A 25343-nucleotide genomic window follows, 5' to 3' on the forward strand; every position below is an offset into this window, starting at 1 on the left:
ATATTTGTGGAATTTAATGCGAAAGTCGGTAACTGAGAGGCTACCAGTGTGGCAGCAGTACTTGTGTCTCTCTTCACCTTCCCCGTGGCCTCAGTCCCTCCAGGTCTTGAGCGAAATGCCCTGACAGCCTGCCTTAGGCAGCAGCAGAGGGGGAAGCACGGAGACGCTGACACCCGTCCCCAGCCTTGCTGCCTCTCCAGCCTCCTAGCAGGCCCTGGAAGCCTTCCAATCTTCTCCATTTTACAGATGTGGAGCTTGAATTGCTGCGGCAGGAAGCGAATCCCTCCCCGCAGGGATCACAGAGGCCCCTTCCCTGTTCTGAATGCAATTTGTGAGCTGCAGCTGTCTCCGGGACAGGGGCAGTGCCCTCCCGGCAGCCTCCCAGAGAACAAGTGCTTCTCTCAGGAGGCTGTGGGTGCCAGCGCCTGCTGAAATCCCTCTCCCTTCTGCGGCTTCGGTGCCAAGAAAAATGCAGATGTAGCTGCAAGGCATCAAGGGTGTCTTTCAAAGTGACACTCTTCCTTGGAATCTGAGGAGGAAAAAACAAAACAGAGTATCTGAGGAAGTGCTGCTTTTCATAGACAGGATAGGCTCTGAGATTTGGGCTGTTTGTGAGCCTTTTGAAAGGGATGCAATGCCTCACTTTTGTGACACCCCCCCCCACTGTGAAGCAGTGTACAAGCAGCCTTTTGGGATGCTGCAAACTGCCTGAGAATCCTGGACAAAAGCTTAGTACATGGATTGTAGCACTGGATGTTTTTGCTCTGATTCCGTGATATACCTGGATATGTCTCTTCCCAATCAGCATTATGTGAGCACTTCTTCCATCTCGTTCTTTCACCCTCTTGCCCTGGAAAACAGGCAACAGTTTGTTTGGGGGTGAAGGCAGATGCCATCCATGAAACTGGAGGTCTTAGATGCAGGGATTTCAGAGTCCCCTTGCTGAAGCCCTTCTGAGACAGGTTTGAGGGAAGGGAGCTTGTGACGGATGAACCCTGGAGTGTTAGGCCTTGTTTTTGTTCTCAATTTCATGGCATTAACATCTGGTCTGGGTTTGCTGGGTCCGGGATGTGGTCCTGCTTTTTATTCTCTAAAACAATCCCTTTTCCTCTTGCCTTTCTCGTTTTTATTTTTTATTTTTTTGTTTTGGTGGTGAGATCTGAATCCCTGAGCAGACAAGGCAGCCAGCAGTGGGGCTTCAACCCCCTCCCACAACTAGACAGCACGCATGCTGGCAGGCTGTCCTAGCTGAGAGCTGCTCTTGCTTTGTAGGGCAGCCCTTTAACTTGTTTAAACCAAACTCAGGATTTTTAGTCCTATTCTGCATGTGATCTATTCAGAGGTAGATGTGAGCTCTCTGGGAGGAGCTGTGAGGGGTCGGGATGACATGGAGGTAGAGAGCTTGCTGTCTACATGAAGGAACTAGGACCACTGGAAACAGACCCACCTACCCATCTCCTGTCCAAACAAAGGGGGAATTTCTGCTTTGTCCTGGTGGTTCGACAGTTGCTCAGTACATGTGTTAGTGATTGCTTCTGAATAATAGAGGTGGGGGGTCCTCTCCTTTGTGAAAATGAAGCTATGGGAGCAAGGGACCTGACTGGACCTGACTCTCAAGAGGATACAGAGAGCATTAGTGAGATGTTTCTGTGTCTGGATGAGAAACAAAGGGAGAATGAGGATTGTACAGGGCTGGATACCAGCAGGGAGGATGCGAGGCATGTGATAAGGGAGGCCAGGAAGGGAAGAGTTGGGGTTCAGTAGCCAGGCGAACTGGATCTGTGGGGAGCTATGTGGGTGGCTGGGGAGGAGTGGATGCAGGTGAGGGAGCATGGGCAGTGGAAGTGGGAAGGATAAAATATGGGGAATAAAATGTGTGACCGAAGACCTGTGGCCGTGGGGAGGTACCATGTCAGGGCCTTCACAACAGGAATGTACCTTGCTGGGAGGCTTGCAGGAGGCAAAATGGTATTTATTGTTAAGGAAGGTAAAAAGCAAGAAGCCAGTGGCTTCCTCCTCCAGACGCTCCCCAGGAGCTGCTGGGACCCAGCCTCATGCCCGGGGACCCAGGGTCCCTGCCCAAGCATGGGGACGTGGCTGCCACCTTCCCATTTGGAGGTTCAGATATTAGCACAACTCCCAGAGACACACAGAGACAGGACACTGACACAACCAGCCATAAAGGCTGCCCTGGTCGAGGGCTGCCTTCAGCAGCACTTACACACAGGACTCATGTAAAACAGGCACACAAAGCTGAGACACCTTCCTCCTCTGGTAGAGACATAAGTTCATTAGTGAAGGCACACAGACGTTGCTCTCTAGGTTCACGAGCACACACACGTTCACAGATCCTTTGAGTACCAGTCATAGCCCCCCTGTCTGCCCAGATCTTCCCCAGATCCCACAGGTACTGGCATGGCCCCTCTTTCTGTCAATCACCCCCTATCATCCCTCAAATACCTGCATGGCCCCCCAGCTTTAGCTAGCACTTAAGCCTTGCAGCTCACGTGCACATAGGAGAGTGCAAAGACAGAGATCCTTATGAAAATAATTTAATGAAAGATATAAGATAGGACAGACTGCAGTCTATGAGGTACAGCCAGACAAGTGTACTGACCAGTCCCTTTTCACACACAACTGACTCTTTTAAACCCTTTTTATACCTATCCCTCCTCTTTGCTCTTCCTGATACCCCTTCACCCTGCACACTCCCCGTGGCTTTGCAGAGCTCTGCAGTTTCTGCACCTTCCCAGCCTGGGGCCCCTTGGTTCACAACCTTATCAGATGCAAGGTTCATCCTTCCTGGAAGCAGTGCCTGTAGCTCATTAGCCCACCACCAATTAGTGTGACTGGGAGGTTTGTTTCTTGTAATTGCCTCCCAGCGTAGAAGTCATCCATCAGATAATCCTGCTGGAAGAAACGCTGCTCACATGCTCTCAGAAATTAGTGTGACTGATCAGATTTGGTTCTCATCACTTCTTCCCTTTCTTTTATCCCTTATTGCCTTGGGAAGAGGCCCTTGACCAGATACCCTTAAAGCAGCACAGAGGATTTTTCAATTTCCATGAAATGTATATGGGAAATAACATGGGAGAGAGCAATGCACTTGCACTGTGTGAGATGAGGGTTAGAGCTTTCAACTATGCTGAGGCTTTAAGGTTGTCTGGTGGCTTGCTGGCCTCTCTTTAAGCCACAGGTGGGAGCCAGCTCTGTGTGTCTCACTAGCTGCTGAATTAGACACGTAAGAACACTTCATAGCACTGCCTGGAGGACAGATAACCTTGCTCAGAGGCTGTGGAAAGGCAGAAGTTTTTGTTGCCTCATGGCAGCTCAAAGGATAACCTGCAGCTTGGTACTGATATGTGCTAGTTTTGCTCTGCTGAGCCACCCTATTCATCTGGGCATTGGGAAGTCTCAGGGTTTGTCCAGGCTTCCTTCACTGATCTGCCTGTCCTTTGGGAGTGAGGCAGGACACGTGCCACTTCTACCTTGTGACAAGTATTTCTGCAAAGGACTGGGATTCTGCATCCCCAGTACATCCTCTCTTAATGCTTCCTGACTAAATTATCAGTTCTCTTCCTGCCTTTGTTGGATCTTGGAAACAATTCTGCCTTCCTAATCTGAGGACCCTCCATCCCTCCCAGCCAGGCCTTGGGAGATAACAGTGACGACTGATTAGTTCTGGTGCTGCCTTGCAAAGCTGAAGATCTCCTCCCTTCTCCCAAATTTTCCCTGAAGATAACAAGGGCAGGGCTGTAGGTGACACGGATAATCAGGAGATGCTGGGACATGGAATTGCCCCGGTGTGGTGTTCCACAGTGTTCAAAGGTTTTGGGAGGGATATCACTGCCTGGACAAGAGTCCTTGGCAATGGCAAAGTGGGAAGCAATAGGAAATGGGGAGGAAGGACTGATCTGGAGGACATGTTCTGAGGGTGGCCTGCGAGAGCAGGGGCAGGCAATGCTTGCCAAAATTGCAGTGCAGTCAATCCAGAGGCTGTTGTGGACCCATTTGGGGCCTGGGGTAACAGCAGGAATGCTTTGCCCTTTTTGTTCCTAGCAGGCAGACACACCCCCAGTGACTTGGATGTGTGCTTCTTTGGGTACCTTGCTGGGTAATGCTCAAAGTGACAGCTGTCTTTCTGCCTGTAGTTAATGCCCCAGAGAGAGGGTAAGCTTCCTAGAAGCACAGCTCCTCTTGATTTCGGTGGCTGGCTGTGTAGTGGATTGGTCATTTCCAAATGTTCCAGGCATTACTTGCTCACTTCTATGGCTGACCCTTTTCGCCCCTCTGTGCTCGTAGACCAGGCCCAAGAGAGGAAAAAGCTTTCCAGATCAGTAACATCCTGGGTACAAGGGCTCCTCTGTGCACATGTGGTGATGCAGGGGGAGGAGAAGCAGTGGACAGAGAACAGTGTGTTCCCGCTGCTTGGCAGAGAGGATGTAAATCTGTGGCTACAAGGCTGCTCTCATCTACCGGGAGGGCGGCCGTGCTCCCTCAGCCTCCCGGGGCTGACAAGTACAAGGATGAGCTAGTTAAAAACTGGAGCCATGATAGCCAAAGCTCAGTAACAATGAGACCAACTCATCTCATTCAGGTAAGGGTACAGAAGCTCCAGTGCTTTCTCTGAATGCTGAATTTAAAAATCCCTATCCTTTCACTTTCCTGTATGTTGTTGCTTCTTTAAATCCCTGGCTTTCCTACTGAGCCCATATGGCTGTTTCAGTGGGACTCCCAGGGCATGCTCTGTGCCGGGGACTGACGATGTGTTTATGTGCAGTGTAAAGGTGTCAGCAGTCACCGGTACCGGTTTGGATCCCTTGCTGAGCACACACCAGCCCTCAAGGACCCCTCCAGCTGAGCAGTCTATAAGCTGCAGTGACCTAAAGTTGTTTATAGCTGCTTCCTCTGTGGCAGCATCACAGCAGAGGTTGTCCCTCTGCAAACCTTAGCTAACCCCAGCAGTGCCGACCTCTGACATCCGGACTCAGGAACTCTAAATCAAGACACTGACAGAAGTTCTGAAAGTAGTGTTTATCTTTTATCTATCCTCTAGGCCTTCCACATGACTTCCAGACTCCTCCATGTAATCACAAGGTCTGGGATCGTGTCTGTCTCTTTGCAACTACCTGAAAGGAAGGTGTGGGGAGCTGGGGGTTGGCATCTTCTTGCAGATAATTGGTGATAGGACAAGAGGGAATGGCCTCAAGGTGTGCCAGGGGAGGCTCAGGTTGGAAAGGAGGAGATGTTTCTGTTCAGAAAGAGCAGTCAGGCGTTGGGACGGGTTGCCCAGGGAGGTGGTGGAGTCACCGTCCCTGGGGGTGTTCAAGGAGAGGTTGGACGTGGTGCTTGGGGACACGGTTTGGTGGGTGATATCGATGGTAGGGGGATGGTTGGATGATCCTGGAGGGCTTAACGACCCTACAGTTCTCTTCCACGATTCCATGTTTTTATTATGAAGAGCCTGGCACGCTTTGCAGCCCTGGAAGCCGGAGCTCTGAGGAGGGAGCTGGCCCCTCAGGGCGGGCCGAGCCCGTCCCGTCAGCGCCGCGGGGCGGCCTCACGCACTCGCTCCTCCCGCCGCTGCCGGAGTCGTGCGGGGGGCCCCTCGGTCCTCCCTTCCCCTTCTCCTCCCCTCGTCTCCCTCCCCTGCCGGCCCGTCCCCTCCCCGCAGGCGGGAGCGAGGCCCTTGAGGCGGGCCCGGGTGGGCTCGGGGCCATGGGGGCAGCGGCCGCTCCTCCTCCTCCTCCTCTTCCTCCTCCTCCTGCGTCGCCGCCACCGCCGTGAGGAGCGGCGCGGCTCCGCCGGGGGGACGCGGCATGAGGCGGGGGTAGGTGCCGGGGAACCGCGGCCACGGGGGGCTTCCGAGGCTCTGGGGGGGCGGTGGGGGAGCCCCCGGGGCCTGGGGTTTGGGGCTGGGGTCGGGGTTGGGGTCGCGGTGGGGCTGCCGAGCTGTGCCCGCTCGCCGTTGGGGTTGGGTTTGGGTTTGGGGTTGGGTTCTCCCCAGTTTTCCATTGGGCTCGGAGCCCTTCATGCCTCGTGTCCCCGCAGCTGCAAGCCTCGGGGAGAGTCCAAAGAGTGCAGCCAAGCCTTAGCGCGGGCAGTGGGACACAGATAGCAAGATGAGATCCACGTAAGGAGGCAGGAGGCTGATAGTGAGCGCTCCCCAGACACAAGAATATTCCCCAGTTCGGACCCGAGAGCATTCACCAGCTCAGACACAAGAATATCCACCAGTACAAGACATCAGAACGCAGTGCCTGATTGCCGTCCGCCGAGGCCAACCTAAGAGCTAGGAACTGTGCGTTACATTTCCATACACCACTCCCGTAAGTTTCACCAGGGCAAAAGCTTCAGGGAGCGAGCTGCCGAATGCCCGGTGGGACAGGCGAGTGCTTCTCCGTGGGCTGATTTCGGCTGGTGGCAGCACCCCGCAGCAGCTACGGGGCTGTTCCCACCATCACGGCACGCTCGAGCCCTCCTCGGCGGGCTGGAGTTTAACCTGGAGGGACCCGCAGGCTGCTCGTACAGGAAATAACCCTGTCAGATCAGCACTGCAGGAAACGTGGGGCCTGCTGGAAAAACTGCGGATCCTGCACATTTTTTTGCTTTTTCTACAGAATCCAACTTTAGAAGGTTGTGGTGCGTGTAGCTTTTTTTTTTTTTTTTATGTATATTTAGTTAGTTTTTTTTTTTTTTATTGTTATTTGCTTGTTTGTTGGGAATTTTTTCTGCCTGCTTTTTGCATTTCTTGTGTATGTGGGGGACCATTAGCATATGATACGTTTTTCTGAGGAATACAGCCACCAGTCAGGCCAGCAATAGCAGGAGGGCACAAACGTATGTGGTCCTTTGGTTGCTCAGGGTGTGTATTTCAAAGCCCAGCTGGAGAATGGAGATAAATGCTTGGCTGGGCAGAAGTCAGCATAACCAAGGCTTTCTTGGCAATTCTGTTTGCACAACATGAAGAACGAGCTATTCCATTATAGAAGAGGAGATGACTTTTTGGGGTAGGTTTTTAGGTCTCTTGGCATTATGGAGATGCTGTAGATGGGGCTTGTTCCATTCCTGCCTGTCTTCCACTTTTCTTCCATCCTGCTTGTATATACAGAAGCATACATGCCTTCCAAGACAGAAAACTTTCAACTGAGAACTTAAGTCATAAAGAAACATTTTTTTTTCCTTGTTATATATGGGATAGGTTAACTCTTAGTAGTTAAGTGGACTGTTGAAATGCCCTCATTTCTTTTTCCAGCGGATTGGTTTTGAATTTAGTTTTTCCTCCCTGCTTTGTTTTTTGTTCTCTTCTGATCACAGGAGCTGGGGTCCTTCTGGTGAGTTTCCTGTCCAAGGCAGGAGTGCCTGGGGAGATGTGGTCCCTGCCTAATCTCAGAAGTCCATGGCAGAGAGGGCTTTCTCTCTGCCATCTGAGAAATGGTTTAACTGTTGAACAAACCGTTCTGTTGCGAATGCTCTCCCTGCTTCATGGCAAATCCACTGCAGAAAACCTCCCCTGATTTTTGTGTGGCTAGGATGAGTTGTTTTCATCAACTCCCCACCTTCCTGTAACGGGTTTCATTCCTTTCCATTGGGTCATTCCTTTGCTGGGTACCTCCCCTTCCTGAGTGAAGCCTTTGGAGACCTACTTATTCCATTAGCAATGTTGCTGTTTAGGTATGCAGTGAATGTTAGCTAATTTGACCTTTCTAAACCATTTTATTTCTTCTGTGCAGTTTAGCCTGTCCTCTGATGAACGAAACATGTCAACAGAGCAGCCAAACTGCATAAAAGAAGTGCTGCACAGCCTGAACACTGTGTAATGGACACTTGTCTGCTCTCTTGCACCTAAAGGAATAGAAGCACGCACAGTATGGGAATTCCTGTTGGTCATGGGTCACTCACTCAGGTGTATGTGTTCATGTGCATTGTTTTTTATCTAGCAGTTCCAGTGTGATGAATAGCTTGAGGTGAATTATCTTTGCATGGCGGCACTGTCTGTCCTTTTCCCTCTGACCAAAACGATTTTTGTTTTCATGCCCTTTCCCAACGTTATTTTTCTACACTTCCAAATTTCAAAATTTAGTGTTATTACCAGAATGAGCCTCCCCTCCTAGATTTTCCCAATGAAAGTTAAGTAAAAAAAAACAAACAGGTGAAGTCAACAGGACCCCATTTCCTTCTGTATCCTTTCCTATCTTCCAGCAGAGTTGATATTCTCGCTTGTTCTTGCTCTACTAAGAGGCCACCAAAATCTGTGGTTCTGACTGCAGTGTCCATCCACCTTTCCCAGTTCAGCAGCAAAAATGCTGCCCAGTTTGCATAGCATGATGGGTGCTCCTGTGCTTTAGTTTTCCAAGGATTCAGAGATTCCCCTGTGTCTTTTTCATATTATTCCTGTGATACCTAAGCTGAATTAGCTGCTGTTGCTTTCCCTCTTTGAAAGCTCACTGCAGACAGCCAGTGCTTGTGTACAGCTCTGGGGAGAAGGAAGGTACCTGCATTGCCCCAGGGCTATTTGAGTAGAAAAGGCAAGGGCACCATGCTGCTGCCAGGTGGCATAGCCTAGGTGAAAAAGGCTTGTCTGCAGCTGGACCTAATGATTAGACTGCCTTTTTTTTATTTAGATGAGATCAGAGAGATCAAGGTTGTGCTGAGCTGTGCGTGGCTGAGTATACAAGCTTGTTGTCTGTGCTCTGATGTACAGTATGGGGCTGGGGTCAGAGTGAGAGGGAAAGAGCGGGGTCTGGTTGGAATGCAGGAGGTGCAGCAAGACCAGGAGAGAAAAACAGAGATTGGAAACAGGGAAGAACAGGAGGGGACCCTAAATGGTAAAAGGTGATGGCTTCTTTGCACCAGAAGGTAGTGGGCAAGAGGCAGCAGCCAGGCAGCGTGCAGGAGGAGGGACTGATGCTGTGCATGCCGAAGGATAGCTCCGCAGCTCAGCTAAGGCTTGTTACAGATAACTGGCGGCTGGTTAATCTGCAGAGCAGTGTGCGAGTGCTGCCGAGTGGCTGGACATGATAGAAAGCTTCCACGTACACAGGGCTTGATTGCACTCCCTCGGGCTTCAAGCGGCAGGTGACCGTGCGAGGACAGCTCTGCGCAGGGAGGAGTGATGCACACGCTCCAGGCAGCACCGTGATTGCAGCGCCTGCCACGTGGACATCCAAGTCTGCTTTTTCCCTCCCGTAAGACCCCAGCAGCTGCAAAGCCTGCTCGATTCATCAGTCTTGGTCTGTGTTAGCGTGCCAGCAGCTGACAAAGTCCTACTGAGCGCTGGGGAGCCGTGTCCCGGGTGACTTTTCTGATTTCCTGTCTCTGTTACATCTGTACGTGCCAGCCTTTGGAACTGAGACGCAGGGCTTCGTCCCAGCTCAGTGAGGATACGCTGCTCTAGGCAGCACCGTGGAGGGCTTTGGTGGAAAAACAACAGTTTAAAGAGGAGGGGTGAAGGCTGGGTTTGCCGTGAAGGGTCTGTATTGCTAGGGAATGTGGGAGCTGTGCTGGCTTTGTCTTCTGGTCGTCCTTCAGACCCGTGCGTGCTTTTGGGTGGTGTGGTCCTGCCTACCAGGCTCCTGGGCTCTGTGCTGTGTCCCTGCTGGTTCTTTCAGCTCCCGTTTGAAGGTCTGGTTGTGAGAAAATGGTTTGTTTAGGACTTTCTCTCCCCGGAAAGTCTTGTGCTGAGGGTGAGCAAGCCCAGCCTAGGAGTAAAGGAGGCTGGCGGTAGGAGTGCTGGGAGTGTTAGAGGGGGGCTGCGAATCACCTCCTAGTCCTGGTTTTGAATCAAGTCCCAGTTTTGAGAGTCTAATTCCTGCAGCACAGAGGCCCACAGCCTTTTGAGTGCCCGCTGCAGCTCCACCAGCAAGCAGAGCACGCTACTGAGTGCCCTGTTCGGTGCAATACTGCTCAGCCTTCTTGAAATATTGGGGAAACCCAGCCTGGTGTGTCTCAGTGTTGCCTCTCAGCCTGGTAGGTTTGCTGATAAACCCCCACATAAAGTTTGACTGTGCTGGTCCCCTACAGCCAGACCCATCTGGAGGAAGACAGCCAGAAGGAACCAGCTGTGGGATACTGGAAGCCACTGATGCCATCCAAAGGCAGCAAGGAGGAGCCAGAGACTGGGTGCCAGGATGCTGGACCTGGGGATGAGAGCCAGTCAGCTGAGCAGTGCAACGTCTCTCGTCTCCGCAGCTCCTCGGTGGAGATCCGTGAGAAGGGATCCGAGTTCCTGAAGGAGGAGCTGCACAAAGCACAGAAGGTAAAGCCCGGAGCGTGTGAGAAGAGCTGAGGATGGAGGCACAGACTTGAGCAGTGGGGGGTGTTGAGGCTGTGGGGGAGCAAGGTCTGAATCTGACTGTGCAGGAATCTGGAGTAGGCAAAGAGGAGGGAGATTGAGGTGGTCATAAAGCGCTTTGGAACAGGACAGCAGTTACTAGGATGGTCCAAAGTCCCTGGGCCAATGTCCAAATTAGTCTCAGAAACCTGCTACAGGGGTCTGTGATATGCAGAGAGCAGCTTGAGGTGGGCAGTGCTTACCGTGCAGCCTCATTGCTGATGGCAAATGAGCAATGCCAACCTGAGAAACCCACCACGACTTGTGGAGGGATGCCTTGGGTGGCACCGAGTGCTGCGACAGGAGTTCTGGGCCTGTAATCCACGCAGGGGTAGGTTTGCTAGGAGCTCATGCATCCCTCTCATCTTCCTCAACAGGAGCTGAAGCTGAAGGACAAAGAATGTGAGAGACTGTCAAAAGTCAGGGAACAACTGGAGCAGGAGCTAGAGGAGTTAACAGCTAGCCTGTTTGAGGTACCACCCTCTTCCTTTTCCCATCATTTCTTAAAACTAAGCTCGCTTCCAACTCCAGAGAAAGTCTACCTCAAAGGACTTCCACAGCCGTTATCACCTCCCACAGCTTCCTCCTTCCCTCTGTTGTTCTTTCTCATCGGAAAGCTGTGCAGAGCTGCCAGCAGAGCCCCACAGGAGGTGGTACCTGCTCCTGGGGAGGGTTTGCATGCGTTCCTTTCCCCTCCTAACATCTGTATGGTGATAAATAGCACAGCAGGTATGGGGCTGTGGTTGCAAACCCAAGCAAAACCAGACATAGGGGTGCCCAGAACTGGAGCTGAGTGTGACTCCCTGCCGTGTGCCTGCTCTGCAATCTGAGCAGCAGCTGCTGTGTAGCAGAGATGAGTCCCTGGCTCGTGTCAGCCTTTGCTTGGGGTAGGAGCAAGCTGGATGTCCTCTGTACGCTCAGGTCCAGTGAGGGTTCAGAAGGTCTGTTTGTGGTGGTGATGTTTGTGGTGGTGTTTTGCTTTATTTTTTTTGGTGATGTGGTTCGTGTCAAGCTCAATCCTGACAAGATCCCATTGCCAACAGCTCTAATCTCTAGATCTGACTGCGCAGTGAGGGAAGCCAGAGCCCAGCTGCACCGTTGAAGCACAGGCTGGTGCTGAGTGGGAGCGCCCAGAGAGCATCCCCCTTCTGGACAGCTGGCTGCCCGGGCTCACAGTGAGCTTAGAGACAGCACACCCGAGGGATTTCTTCCTTCGGTGGCCTTGGACAAAGTGCTTCCAGGCCGTGCTGTGGGGTGGCCTCAGCTGAGACCGACAGCACCCACCTCACCCTTCCTGTGGGAGATGCTTTCAGGCTAGTCTTGTTTAGTCCCCACCTGAGCTACCGCTGCTGCGTTGCAGCCATGCCCAGAGCAGCGAGGCCACAAAGGAAGTGGGAGCAGAGTGCAATAACAAGTCAGGCGAGGGCAGGAGAGCAGTGACCTCAACCAGTGGAGGAGCAAGGATGTGGAGTCTGGGTCAGGATCTTTGCCAGAGATGGTGATCAGGGCGAGAAACAGTCCAGTGGTCAGCCAGCAAGCATGCAGTGATGACACACCGCTGAGGTCAAGCCAGGAAACAACTCTCAGGCTTAGAGTCAGGATTGCAGGAGCACTGGATGGGGTGCAGACAACACTGCTGCACAGCTAAGATGTAGCACAGGTGGGTGCCAGTGTTAAAGCATCAGCCTTAAAGCAAATCCCAAGGGCAAGGAGGGGCATGCCCTTGCTTCTAGCTTTCTTCACAGAACCTTTTATCAGTGAAGATTATGACCTTGGACTCAGCCAGCTAAACTCGTAGCCAATTTAGTCAATTATACTCCTAGAAGGAGGATGCACTCCAGAACCTGAGACCCTTTTTCTGGGAAATTCTGGGGGAGAACTCTTCGCATCTGGTAGAGTAAAACCCTCGGATGTGACAGTGATGTCTGTCCCCTTGCTTGCCTGTGATGTGGCAGAGCTTTGGCCTGCCCTGGTGGCTTTATGAGATGGAACTGCAGCAGACAGACTAAAACTCTTTCTGGTCCAGGAAGCACACAAGATGGTGAGAGAAGCGAACACGAAACAGGCGGCAGCAGAGAAACAGCTGAAGGAAGCACGGGGAAAGGTGAGAACTGTGCTGTCTGTGACTTGCTCTCTGTGCTGGATTGGTGCTGGTGACTCTCGCCTTGTCTCTCGCAGATCGACATGCTGCAGGCAGAGGTGACAGCTCTGAAGACGCTTGTGATCACATCCACACCTTCATCTCCAAACTGGGAGCTGCACCCTCAGCTCCAGAGCCCTTCTAAAGCTGTCTTCAGGAAAGGCCACGCACGAAACAAGAGCACCAGCAGTGCAATGATCACAGCTGCCAGCCACAACGTGGCTCCAGAGCCAATCAGTCGCGAGTGCAAAGAGGTGGGTGAGGGCCATGCACTGCATCAACCATGGAGCCACTGCTGCCAGCAGTTGCTGAGCAGAAGCCAGTTGTTTCTGCTGCATCTTGGCAGCTGAGTCCACTGTCTGTTCTGGCATGATTTGCTTTTGTTGCTCTTCTCTGAACTAGTTTGGCTTTTAATGATCACAGCTGGACTCCAGGACTCCTCCATCAACTTTTAGTCTCTTGTTCCGTGCTCTTGGGCATGTCACTCTACTTCTTCCTCTTAGCAGAGCATATATGTAATGTTTACCTTTCTCTCTGGAAGGACTGGGCAGAGAAGCCTACAAAGCATTTGTGAATATCTTTGAACCAAACTGTGTTTAATTCCCTCCAATGATCATTTAGTAGTCCTCCATCTGCTGTGACCATGAGTGTAATGCTTTTCTGCTAGCAGGACTTTTCTAGCTGGGACCTTTCCAGTACCCAAATGTAGGCACAGCTACCCTGCAGAGCAGAAAGGAGGCAAGTTGTGGCACTTGATCAGTAAGAAAGAAGGGCTGCTAATGAAACTAAGACTTTCACCAAACAGGGCTGTGCTGGCAGCACTGGTAACCTCACTTTCTGGCAGTAAATTCAATGGCTATACCTTGTCAGCTTCTGTGTGGTGCTCTTGCTGCTAGTTTGGATGAAATGCTTCTGGCAGCATCAGCTATAACAATTGCCATGGGAGCAGTAGCAATGAGAGATGAAGATCTTTAACTCTTTTTCACAGACAGAGAGGAACAAAGGCTATGTCAGAAAAAAAAATAAAGGAAAAAATGTGTTCAGTAAATGTAAAGCCCTGCTGTACGGGTTTCTCTTGGTCATTCAGAGATATGCTGGGAGTTGGAGTCAAACACATAGTTGTCTAGAAGCTAATTTGAGGGCTGGGAAGAAAAAGGTTTTGTTTTTTTTTTTTTTTAAGGTCCTGTGACCTTTCCTAATGATAACCATTCCTCCAGTCAGGACAGAGGAGTTCCAGACTGAAAACCCAGTTAGGTGAACCACTGATTACACGGTAGAAGTTACTCTCTGCCTACTGTAAGCAGAGATAATTTTATTGCTGACTGGTTAGTTCATTTTTACTGTTCTTAGCTCAGTCTCAGCAAAGTTTACATTGATGATGTGTAGAGAAATGCTAGCTGTTAGAAGTGACTTGCTTGTTAAAGAGGTGGACTTGTTACTGCTTTGAATTCCATTTATTTGTGTAAACAACTTCCACATTGTGCAAATATCCTGGAGTTTAAAGTCCTGGGGCTACAGCTTCTGAAGTGACTAGTAAGTTTATGTATCGGGGTGGGGTGATTTTTGCTAATTTACTCATTTCTGACCCTCAAGTTCTTTAAAGACCTGGATGAGAGGTGATAAGAGAGATGAAAGGATAGAACCTGGCATTCAGAGAGTAAACATGTGGTGCTTTATGGAAAACACTTCCCATCCTGAGTTGTGCCCAAAACTTATATCATTTTTTCTCTTTTTGTACCTCAAGCTGAAGTCAAAAGCTGTGCTTTGTGACCGTGTGATGTCTTGAGCAGCATGCTTTATTCCCTGGAAGCGAGGCCTTGAGCCTTTGTTTGTATCTGTTGTTTTGTCTTGTGTATTTTTACTTCCCGTTCTTGCCTGTCTCTCTCAAACCTTTTCCTTTCCTGTCTGTCTCCTCTTCTTGCCTCAAAGTCTGGGGTACCTGCTGCCCTCTCTCTGCTCCTCTGTGTGCCCCCCGGGACGGCTGTCCGCATCACCTGTGAGCCAGGCTGGCAGGCACTGGGGGCAGAGGCTTGCTCGTCCTTGCAGCAGGTAACCTTCCTGGGCAGGATCGGGGAGGGGTGGGACCCATCTGCCTCTCACACTTCGAGCCTTTCAGTTCTGGTTTCATTTTATGTTAACCTCCGTTTTTGCTTTGTTTTTTTTCTGAATTTGGTTTTCCATCTTGTGGCTCTGGAGCTCTCTCCTGGGGTGAGGTAAGCAGCCTCCATAGCATAGAGCAAGTGTGATAGAACTCAGACCTTTCCCAGTTCTGTTCACTTGTGTTCTTTGTCCTGCTCAGCATAGTTTCTTAGTTTTGTTTTTCCTTTCAGCACCTTTAACAGGATTTGCTGGCCTTTTAAGGATGTGCCCTGTCAGTTCAGTGGTGGCGGTCGTCTGAGGTTTAAGTGTCAGGTCCCAGAGAGTCTCAAAGACTGAAGAATTTTCAGCCAGGCAGCGTTGGAGGGAGCAACCTTCCTGCTGGTCAAGGGGTGGGAGAAAACTTGGGTCCCTTGTTGCTGAGGAGTGGTAATTCTTGCAAGCCCATCTGTAAAAGGCAATGAGCAGGCGTTGGAATTGGGAAAGCTGAGTTTGATATTCAACTTGTCCCTGCAAGCCTGTGTGATCGCCCAGCATTCCCTTTACTTCTGCAACTCCCCGAATAGCAGAGCTCTGGGCTTGGAGCAGCCTTTAAAGGGCTGGCATACCCTGTTACTTGGGCTCACTGAATGTAGTCCTGTTGATGGCTATTAATAGTTTTTTTTTTTTTTTTTTTTTTTTTTCCCAATTCCTCTTTTTCTATAGCAGTCCTTTCCTTACAGAAGTGCTCTTTGTCCTGTGTGTCGTTGCCGCTGTGCTTTGCCATCCAGCTGCTCTCATCATTTCTGCAGTGGGCACTCGGTCAGTTCAGCAGCTGTGTCTGGCTTTCCTTCAGCAGAGATGCTGTCCTGTACTGGAGGAAGGTGGAAGAGAGAGGGGTCTGCAGGTTTCTGGCAGAAGAAGCCCTATGTATGGGTCTGCCACAGAACTGCAGACGGGTGAGAGACAAAAGATCATCCGAGTACGCCAGCTTCCCTGAGACACTTCTGTGGTAGCCTTTCTAGATGCTGGTGTAGATGTTCTGTAGCTACAGTACTTGCTCAGTAACATATCTTTTGATATGGCATCTTTCCCTCCATCCACCTTCCATTTTCCTTCTCCTCTTGGATGTTTGCTGCAGGTCGACTCTGTTTTATTTGCTGAGTTCCAGTCCTGGAAGGAATCTCCAACTTTGGATAAATCCTGCTCCTTCTTGGACAGAATTTACCGCGAAGATGTGGGACCTTGTCTGGACTTCAGTAAGCAGGAGGTGAGTGCTTGAAATTGAGGACAAAAAACTGCGTGGTCTGACAGACCTATAAGTGCACGTTTAGGGAGGTGAGCTTTGTCCATCAGTATCTTCAGTCATTTCTCTTTGCTGCAGCTGTCCGAGCTGGTACGAGCGGCTGTGGAGCAGAATACACTCACCATTGAGCCGGTTGCTTCCCAGGTGCTGTCTGTGATGAAAGGGTCAGCAGAAGACTGCGGTGGGCCAAAGTAAGGAACCTTTCTTATGCTCCCTTGCCTTTTCTTTGCCAGTGGTGTTTTCTGGCTGCCTAGCAGAGTTGGGCAGGCCTGGCTCAGTCAGTTACGAGGGCTCAGCTGAGTGTGCCTATGATCAGTGGTGATGAAGTTCAACTTATTTATGTGAGAAGAATTAGATCAACTGAGCTGATTAACTCTAATTGAGTGCTTGGGGGATAACTTAGTGATGTATTAATGCCCTCAGCTTGGAAAATGTTTTTTTTTTCCATTAAAAAAGAAACTTTTAATGTTCTCTAAAAGTTTGTGCATAACCTAGGGTGAAAGGGTTAAATCAGAGCTGCGTTATCTCATGTTCTTGCACTGCGAGACCTTTGAGCTCAACTTGTACTATTGACATTGCTGGTGCTTCAGGTGGATTTGAACATAGATCAGATCCCTTCTTGCAAGAAGGTCCCTTCTTCTCATGTCATCTTTCCCACCTGATGCTCTCACCATGCTATTGGAATTGGGGCATGGCTGCTCCAGAACTGTGTGACCATGTCAGATGTGACAGACAACTTAGATTGCCTCAAGAAAGAGGAGCTCTAGCAGGAGTGACATGATCTTTCAACCTAAGATAGGAGTCTTTATCCGGTTAGTGAATTCAATTTCAGTCAGGGCTCTCTCTGTCCTTCCTCCCCTTACCTTCAAGCAGAGCACTTTCTAGGCAAAGATGTTCCTGTAAATGTTGCTCACGTACAGGTTTCCTACCACTCTCTTCTGCATTTTCTCTCATCTCTAGATGAATTATTCCAAGAGCACGTGTCAGATACGTGCCAATAACAACCCATCCTGTGTTTATCCTTGTCGGCTTCCTTTTGATTTTTTTTCTCTTTGCAGCAGATTCCAGTCACAAATTGTAATGTAAGTGAAGCATTAGGCAGTGATCAAGGATGTCTAATCCATTAACAAGTTACTAATTTAGCAGCTTTGAGGCTAGAGCTGAACTAAGCTAACCTTTTAACTATGTTTAATTTCCACCCAGACAAGGTGGTAAGGAGTCTTGCTGTTGGTAATAAATGCCCCAAAAGGGATTTGATTTGCCCCTCTTTGTCCCCCAGATGCAAAGTACAGATTTTTATGGCACCTTTGGTCGTGCTGTAGAGCAAAAAGGAGGAAGTTTGGTTCCTTGCCACCCTATTGTACAGACTTCAGTGCAAGGCTTTCAGGAGTCTAGACAGGCAGGGACTATGTTGGCTATGTTGCCCATATGGCATCAAAGCAAAATGCTGGCCTGGAGGTGCTGAGGATAACTGGCTTTCCTGATGGTATGCCTGGCAAAGTGCCCTGAGGTATACAGAGTGCTTAAGGGTGTAGGTACAAACACTGTGGTTTAGGTTACTGCTAGCTAGGGTTGTGAGAGCTGGTGGTACACCAAGTGGTACCAACCAAGCAGCGACCAGCAGGATTCTCTTTTTTCCAGTGTGCTGAAGTGCTCAAATTGAGGATTTCATACAGGTATCTTGTTTACAAAGGCGTTGGTCATCCTGCACGTTGTGAGAATTTAAACCCTTTAAGTTGTGTTAATATTTGGGCAAGGATTGTTTCTTATGCATCTGAACGCTCACAACCCATGCTTCCGCTCTTAGCTAATATTTGCAGCTAATATTTTCTTGTTAGCAGTGGGAAGCAAGCACCAAGACATGCTCAGAAGCTCTCTGGCACATCTGCTCCTGTGTGTGTTGTCAACTTTTGTGGCTCTCAGAGTAATCTGTGCGGCTGGGGAATGACGTCCCTCTTCCCACCTCATGTTTCTTCTTCTGGGGAAACGTGGTAATGACTCTGCAGCAGAAAATTCTGCTTCACTACTCGAAGTGATGGTAAAGGAGGGACCACTGGCTGGTACTGGGAACCATTCATCTTGAGAATAATGGAAGGAAATGGCAAGAAAATAGAGGCCTGCTGCACCCTTGCTGGCCACATCTTTTTGCGATCTTTCTGGGAGCTGTATTGTCTTGAAAGGATTATACTTTTCTTCACTTTGGCTGAAATCTCTTTACAATTGGGAAGCCAAACTTTTTTCCCTGTCAGCATGGGAAGGGATGGGCTTGTTCTTAGGGACTTCAAGCCTTATCAGAGCCCCCTGAAGTCAGCACAAAGTCACCCCATGTGGCTTCAAATCAGGTGTAAATTAATGAAGAGGAGTCTAGCATAAAGGTTACAGTGTGGCTCATTTTGAGTTTTAAGTACGAGTTGCCGGTGACAACAGGGTTCGTGCCACTTGGTGGTGACAAAGTGTGATGTGCAAGCTTTAGGCCATACAGAATACCTGATAGCTTCCTGTTTTTCCTCAGAGGAGGCTTTATTTTTACAATCTTTCTTTCAGAGTTCCCGTGTAATGCTTTCAGGGTTATCAGCTGCCCTTAAATGTGTTTTCCTGCAGTGTGGCAGACTCAGAGGTTTGCTGCTGGCTTGGTGCGTGGAAAAAGTCCAAGCAGGGACACCTCAAGGGACATCCTGCATGTCATGTTAGAGGATATTGAAGAGAGGAGTCCAGATGACACTTGTTATACTATGCTTCAGCTTTACCTCTTTCATACTTTCTGTGATTCTGTCATAGGCTGTCTGCCACGGAAAGGTGATGCCTTGGTTTTCTTGGGCATGGAATAATTTATGGTACCAGATATTTAGCCTCCTAACCTCACCATTTATAGGATCTTCCTAGGTGCAAAAGGCTCATTATCAGCCCTGTTTTTTCCTTCTTAATGCTCACCGACATGAGTCTGGCTTCTGAGCTCCCCCTTCCATCTCCTGGGGGTAGCCTTGAGGTTGTTGCCTTGCTGTGTTCTGCTGTGCCTCTGGATTGCTCTGGGCTGAAGTGTTGTTTTCTCTCCCTGCAGGAAGTGTGCCCTAAGCGGCCTCCCCAGGACCTGCAAGCACCGCATCACGCTAGGGGATTCTGGAAATTATTACTACATTTCCCCATCCTGCAGGGCCAGGGTGAGTCTTCCACCTGCCCAGGGTGCCTCAGCCCTCCAAAATTGTTCCAAGCCTTGAGGTGGAGGAGCTCTTGTGTCATCCCTCAAACTGACAGAGATCTGTGGGGCTTGAGTTTGTTCTCAGAGTTGTGGTGGCTCTTGATCAGAGTGGCTAATGCAGAGGTTTCCAGACCTGTCTCAGGCCCTGGTGCTCTGGGTTATGCTCATTCAGGCAACCTGTCTTCAGTGTGTTCACTTCCATGGTTTGATTCATTACAGGAATTTGGTTTTTATTTATTTGTCATTCTCCTTTATAAAACACCATGATTTTCTGCTTTTTAAATGCTGGCTTTTGTTACTGTTCTGGTACGGATTATTGACTCAAATTGTTATGAGAACACACTGTCCTTTCCTTTAGAGGGAAGGGAGAAGGTGAATGATTTATTAATGCTGCCACGAGGGCTGTAATTCAACAGAGCATTTAAAAGTTTTTGCCTTCCTGTGTTGTGTATCAGAAGAGTCGATCCTGCAACACATGGACTTAGCTTGATTTAATTTTCTTCATGCCGTAATGTGTCAGAAACTCCTCTACCTCCCTGCATGCAGACTTCCTGCACAAACTTTTAACTCCAGAGATTTTCACTGAGTCAGAGAGCAGTGCTTTAGAAGGCAGCTTGTGGACTTTGCTGCCACATTAGTTAGTGACCAGTTAGCTCTCAAACCTGCAGTAGAAATTCTCACACTGTGTGTTGTGGGCAGCGCAATATCCTGGCATGGTATTGCAGATGCCCAGAACTTGGATATTTTTATCAGCTTTCTTCCTGTGTCTTTCTGTCTGGTGATACGTGGTACTATTTCTTAGGTGCTGAACACTAAGGGCATACCTGCTGGGTGCTGTGGCAGGCCACTTGAGGCAAAGCAGTTCTGTGTCTGACTCCTTTTCCTTTTTCTCTTCCTCAGATCACGGCAGCGTGCAACTTCTTCACCTACATTCGCTATATCCAGCAGGGCTTGGTGAGGCAGGACGGTAAGAGGGGAAAGTAGCTGGGTGTGGTGGGGGCTTTCTGTGGGCCAGCTTTGGATCTCCCTGGATCTTTGAGAAACAGTTTAATGGCAAAAAAGAGGCACGAGTAGAAGGGATAAGTGCACCCATTCCTTGCCCTTTGGCTTCTTGGGAGCATTGCCCTGGGGTGGAGCTGGTTAGGGGTGACTTGATGGGCCAGTCCTGCTGGGACCTTCCAGCATGTCTGCCTCCCTTGGCTGTGGGATGAGCCTGGTTGGGCTGCACAGTATGACACGAGGTGGTGTCTTGTTATGCCTTTCTTACTGATTTTTTCTTTCTTTTCTTCTTCCCTACCCGCTTTTTGCCTTGTAGTGGAGCTGATGTTCTGGGAGGTTATGCGACTCCGGAGAGAGATGTCTCTGGCCAAACTTGGGTTTTATCCCAATGAGATCTAAGCAGATGCCTGGAGCACAGAAGGAAACTGCTCCTGAGTGAATGACTTGTCAAATGTAGCCTGCCGAACAGATGGATGAGGTGCCTCTCCAGCAGTGGCCTTGCTCCCTCCCCTACCTCCCTATGCCTGATGCTGATCATGGAGCAAAAAGCACAAGTTCCACCTCTGGCTGTCCCACTTCTCCAGCTGTGACTGGAATGCAGCTGCGAAGCTACCCCTTGAGAGCTGGGCTGGTCCTGGCTGCTGGTCCTGGGTGGCTGTCTACAGACTGTCCTCTGTGGAGACACGCAGCGTATACCCATTGTTTTTAAACTTCTGTTTTTATATGCAGTCTGCTTTGGCATAGTCTGAGGCCAGCCATGTGCGAGGCAGGAGTCCTGGGCTCCCTTCTTTGTAAGCAAGCCTTTCAGGACAGATGCTGGCTGTCTGTCCGTTTGTCTACTCCACTCATTCCTTGGGGCAGAGGGTGCTGTTGCCTAGCCATACACACAGGTTCTGCCAACAACTTACTCCTTTAACAACCCCGTAGATGCCAGCAGCACAAAATAATCTTACGGAGAACCATGAACTACCTATTTCCAAGTTCATCCATGCTCCTTTTAAAGAAGCCTGCAAGAGAAGCTTTCTGCCAGATGAGTCACAAGAGGGGTTTGTTTCTGTTTTTAGTTGGGGATTTGGCACTGGGAGCTTGTAATCCAGGCTGGTGGAATAACCAGAGCTGAGCACCTGGGACCTTTGGGAGAAGAAAGCAAGTAGGAAAATTGTGTAACTTGCAGCTGGCTGCAGCTTGGCTCCAGGCCTTGTTAAAAGGCCTTGACAATTTGCTGTGGTTGTAGCAGGCAGATGGAGACCTGGGAAGATGTTGCCACGTGACAATCCTTGGTGCAGAATTCCCCCATGGTGCTCCTACATACAGATGTCACCCACAGGCAAATGTCTTTGGTTTGTTACTACTCTGGGCACTGTTGTTCACACTTTGGATAGAAATCACAGTTCCAGGCCAGGTTCTTTGTCTCCAGAAAGAACCTGCCCAGGCTGGGCATAGTCTTGAGGCCAAAATTTCCTCCGTAATATAACAGCAGACCTAGAGATGCATGCCCCTTTGGGAAACCCAGCATCTCTCAGGCTGGAGGAAATTTGAGATGTTTCTGCATGTACACATAAGGGATGCGACTATGTTTCAAAATCCACTGGGAAGGATGTCACTTTTCATCTCACTTGGCATTTCTGCACTCTGGTGTGTCACCCTGTCTCTGCTGTCATCATAACTCCTGTGTTAGCGTGTTGGTTTCCAGAACCAGGTTGTTGTCCTCAACTCCATTAAGTTTCATCCTCTCCTGGGAGATGCTGCAGTAGGGATTTTGTATCTTTGCTGTAAGAAATCTGAGCTGCTGTGGTTTTGTCCAGGGGAGGGAGGAATAGACTGGGGAATACAGGCTTTGGGTTTGGAACCTAAGGCAGGGGCAACTTCACAACAGATCCAAGAAAACCTTCCCGTGGAAGACCCCTAGTGTGAGCACAGGCTTTCCTGTCACTGAGCAGACACTTTCTATATGCCACTGAGTTGCTCCTCAGGGGGCTTCTTTCCTTATAGCTATACTGCACACATGGTATTATTTGCTAGGGGTTGGTAGCTATGTGAAACCTGAGTCCTCCTCATCCCAAGAGCTGGAAGAACACATTCTAAAATTACTCAAATAGCTTTGAATCCACCTCCTTCAGCTCAGAAAAGGCTGACCTGCAGGTGCTGGTTGCTACCACCCTGGTTCTGTTTTCACTTAACACAGCTGAGCTGCCTCTGACTCGTGCTGATCACCCTAATTAGATGAGTGTCTGCATCAGCTGCTCTTGGCTGAAGAAATGTATTTCAAATGTGGAGTGAAAACCTAGAGAATATATCTTTGGGTGAGAAGCTGACTGGGTCCTGAGGCAGTGATACCCTGCATTTATGTTGTTGGTGTCTGCAGACTTCTGGCAATTGGGCATCAGCTTTTTCAGAGGAGAAGATAAAAATACCTTTCATCTGCTGCAGTTTTCAGGTCAGTTCTATCCCTGCTAATTTCTTCTTGTATCTGCTCCCTCTGAGCTTTTGATCTCTGCATGTCATCATGTGCCATGAGCTGCTACGTTGCACACCAGATGTGCCTACGTTACAGCACTGGGAATGAGACGATCTCTATGTAGGAGATGGCTTGTAGGACAGCCTCCTCCCAGTGTCACTATGTAAAGCACTTTGAGATAAAAGGAATTAGAGAAATGTATTGTATTTAGCTGACTTACATCTAAAGCATAGAGAACAATTTGAAAATTAATATGAAGTCACTCCATTAACAGCAGGATGGGTGCACCCTGCTCTTTAATAAAGGAAAAATAAACGTTTGCTGTTAACCTCCGTAAAGGTCTGGTTGCAGTTCTACGGGTAGGTTGGTTGAGGGGCGTGTGTGAGCTCAGGAGACAAAAGAAAAATCGAATTTGGCTGGCTCGTGATGGAGTAGTTTGACCTAGAATGGTGGGCTAGAGTTTTGGGGGGGGAATGTACTGAGTTTTCTCCTGAAACCTTGCCTCATCTGGGCAGATTGGGGATTGATTGTATTCACAGTAAGGCCAGGGAAAAGGCTGACATGGTGGCAAGCCCTGTGCTGCATGTTTGCTGGGGAGGTCTTGTGCTAGAACATGGCTAAAGGCATGGTATCGTGGGGAGGGTGTGCAGGGATGTGCTGACTTCAGTCTTGAAGTGGCTGGAGGAGCTAACTACAGAAGGAAAAGCTAATGGTAACCTAGCAGGCAAAGAAAGTGACAAAGAGCCTTCTATCAGTGCTGTTGAGCTAAAAGATGCTCTGAAAGCAGCAGTCAGGCAGCTATATGCTCTGTGTTTCTTTGCCAGTGTGCCTCTTAAGGGACTAGGTTTTCAACGGTTTTTGTTATCACTCTGACCACTCCTGTAGCTGTTTGCTTCTTGACTTCAGCAGGAGGCTAAGTGACAGTATTTTGGTAACAAGCAGCGTTTTTCACAGGCATTTCTCATTACAACGCAGGCCTGTGTGGTTGGTAAGTGAGACTGAGGTCTGCTCAGCTGTGGTCTCTTTTACTGGCCTGAAGCATTGCATGGGCTGCACTGGCTGTCTCAAAGGCTGGTTAATTCAAGATTAATTCTTCCTTCCTTGCAGAGCTGAGCAGCCTCCTGCTTTTCCTAGCTCCAAGTGAAGATAGATGGGTGCGTTTCAGAGGCTGCTATTGCAAATGCACCCTTAATGACATGGCAGGAAAGTTTGGCTGGGTAGGTTTTTGGCCTATGGACTCCACAGCTTTCTAGTTCATGTTTAACCTTTCTAGCTGTGCCTGGCTTGCCCTTGTGTGGTGCAGCAGCTGGAAAGGTGCTGTAGCTCTCAAGGAGAAACATCCACTAAGCAGTTTTTAAACCTGATGAGCAGGAGACTGGGCAGTAAAATACTTCACGGAGCTGATGCAGAAATAACTTGTGTTTTTCCCAGTGGACTTCTCAGATTCCTCCCCCTGCTGAGCTGTGATTAACTCGAATGCTGAGGTGACTTTGCATCCTACGAGGCTGGGGAGGGCCAAAAGGTAACTCAAACACCAAATGCAGTTTTATCCCCACTAGAACCAGCTGCTGGGATTTATTAATTCTATCTATTCATGTGGCAGCTGGTTGCTGTCACAGTGTGTGTCTGACCTGGGACAGCAGCCCCCAGACTTCTCAGGCTGGGAAGCGAGGCTGCTCTGGCTTCAGTAAAATCATTTGCTCTCCTCTTTATCTGTGGAAGTTAACATGGAAGATCTCTTGTACCGCTGTGATGACTGTGGAGGGGAAAAGCAGAAGATCACAGGCCTTTGGGAAATGAAACAGAGGTACAGAGCAGAAAATAGCATTAGGCCTCACATTAGTAATGCTTGGTGAGGCCTCCAAATCAGGATGACAGGTCCCTGTCATCCTTTACTCCTAGTAAAATCCTCATACAATCTTGTATAAATGGGGGCATTGCCTTCCTTTAATACGAGGAGTGGTCTATTACCACAGCTCTCAGGCTCCTCTGGTCAGTTTAGGCCAGCGAGGGTAGGATTTGCGCTGACTGGATTCCCGCTCATTGGCATCAGATGTCATGGGAGGGAGAGGCACCAGAGGCAGCTGAGTGTCCACAGCTGCCCAGAGGGAAGGACCTGCCACCTCTGAGACCTGGAGAACACCAGCAGGTAGCAGTGACACTTGCTTGGCCCCTAGGGCCAGCAGCAGATATGAAGGAGTAGTTGGCTGCCTCCTGCCATAGCCCTGTGGTGCTTCCCTCTGGGTCTGAGCGGGGCTGTCTGTGCTAGGCTGCTCTGTGCTTTTCAACTTCTGTCCTGTGTAAAAGCTGATGGATTTGGGATTGAGAGCTGTCTCCAGAGTGGGAGGTAGATAAATAATGCTACGGATTCTGTGTTTAAAACGTGAGGTAACTGGCCCTACCCGGTGCAGCGTGGCCTTGGTGTTCTGTCAGGCAGCCACAAGAGGGCACAGGCAGCCCAGGCAGGGACCGACCTCCGATCCCAGAGCTTCCCCGTGAGAAAGGAGCATCCTTGGGGCCTTCCTCCCTTCTCTTCTGGCTTTTGAGAAGGTTTTGTGCCTGCAGATTTGGCTTCTGCAACCTCTTGGTGTACTTCTGTAGCCTTCCTTCCCTGTCAGCAGTAAGAGTTGGTGTTAGCTGGGTGCTGTTCTCCTGGGCTGATTTTGGGGTCCTGTGTGTTCAGTGCCAGCCCTTCAGCAGTATTGCGATGCCTTGCTGAAGTGTGCTTTGTCAGGAGTGCCTCATAACACCCGTGTTCCCCTTCACTGCTGTCGTGCCCAAAGCCATGTTGTGTCCTGCTGAGGGACACTTCAGAGAGGTCTCATTAAGCTAATT

General features: G+C 49.6%; 1 protein-coding gene across 4 annotated transcripts; it reads left to right on the plus strand.

Moving 5' to 3' along the window:
* The first annotated feature begins 5664 nt into the window (after positions 1 to 5664).
* On the plus strand, positions 5665 to 21084 carry RAB3IL1 (RAB3A interacting protein like 1). 4 transcript variants are annotated; one of them, XM_032188893.1, is made up of 12 exons: positions 5665 to 5830; positions 10024 to 10258; positions 10711 to 10806; positions 12360 to 12437; positions 12512 to 12727; positions 14403 to 14522; positions 15691 to 15819; positions 15934 to 16046; positions 16914 to 16937; positions 18914 to 19013; positions 19952 to 20018; positions 20367 to 21084. In XM_032188893.1, exons 1-12 carry the CDS (start codon positions 5820 to 5822, stop codon positions 20447 to 20449), a joined length of 1272 nt encoding a protein of 423 aa, XP_032044784.1. In that variant the 5' UTR covers positions 5665 to 5819; the 3' UTR covers positions 20450 to 21084. The 4 variants fall into 4 exon arrangements, with proteins under 4 accessions (XP_032044784.1, XP_032044785.1, XP_032044786.1 ...); XM_032188894.1 differs by lacking the exon at positions 16914 to 16937; XM_032188895.1 differs by lacking the exon at positions 14403 to 14522.
* The last annotated feature ends 4259 nt before the right edge of the window (positions 21085 to 25343 follow it).

Source organism: Aythya fuligula, chromosome 5 (genome assembly GCF_009819795.1).
Source record: "Aythya fuligula isolate bAytFul2 chromosome 5, bAytFul2.pri, whole genome shotgun sequence".
Classification (NCBI taxonomy): Eukaryota; Metazoa; Chordata; class Aves; order Anseriformes; family Anatidae; genus Aythya; species Aythya fuligula.

What these genes read in the sequence shown, in the direction of transcription:
- RAB3IL1 (XM_032188893.1), top strand. An exon ending in AGCTGCACAAAGCACAGAAG is followed by an intron (nt 10,259 to 10,710) that starts GTAAAGCCCGGA and finishes CTTCCTCAACAG; the next exon opens with GAGCTGAAGCTGAAGGACAA. An exon ending in TTCCAGTCACAAATTGTAAT is followed by an intron (nt 16,938 to 18,913) that starts GTAAGTGAAGCA and finishes CTCTCCCTGCAG; the next exon opens with GAAGTGTGCCCTAAGCGGCC.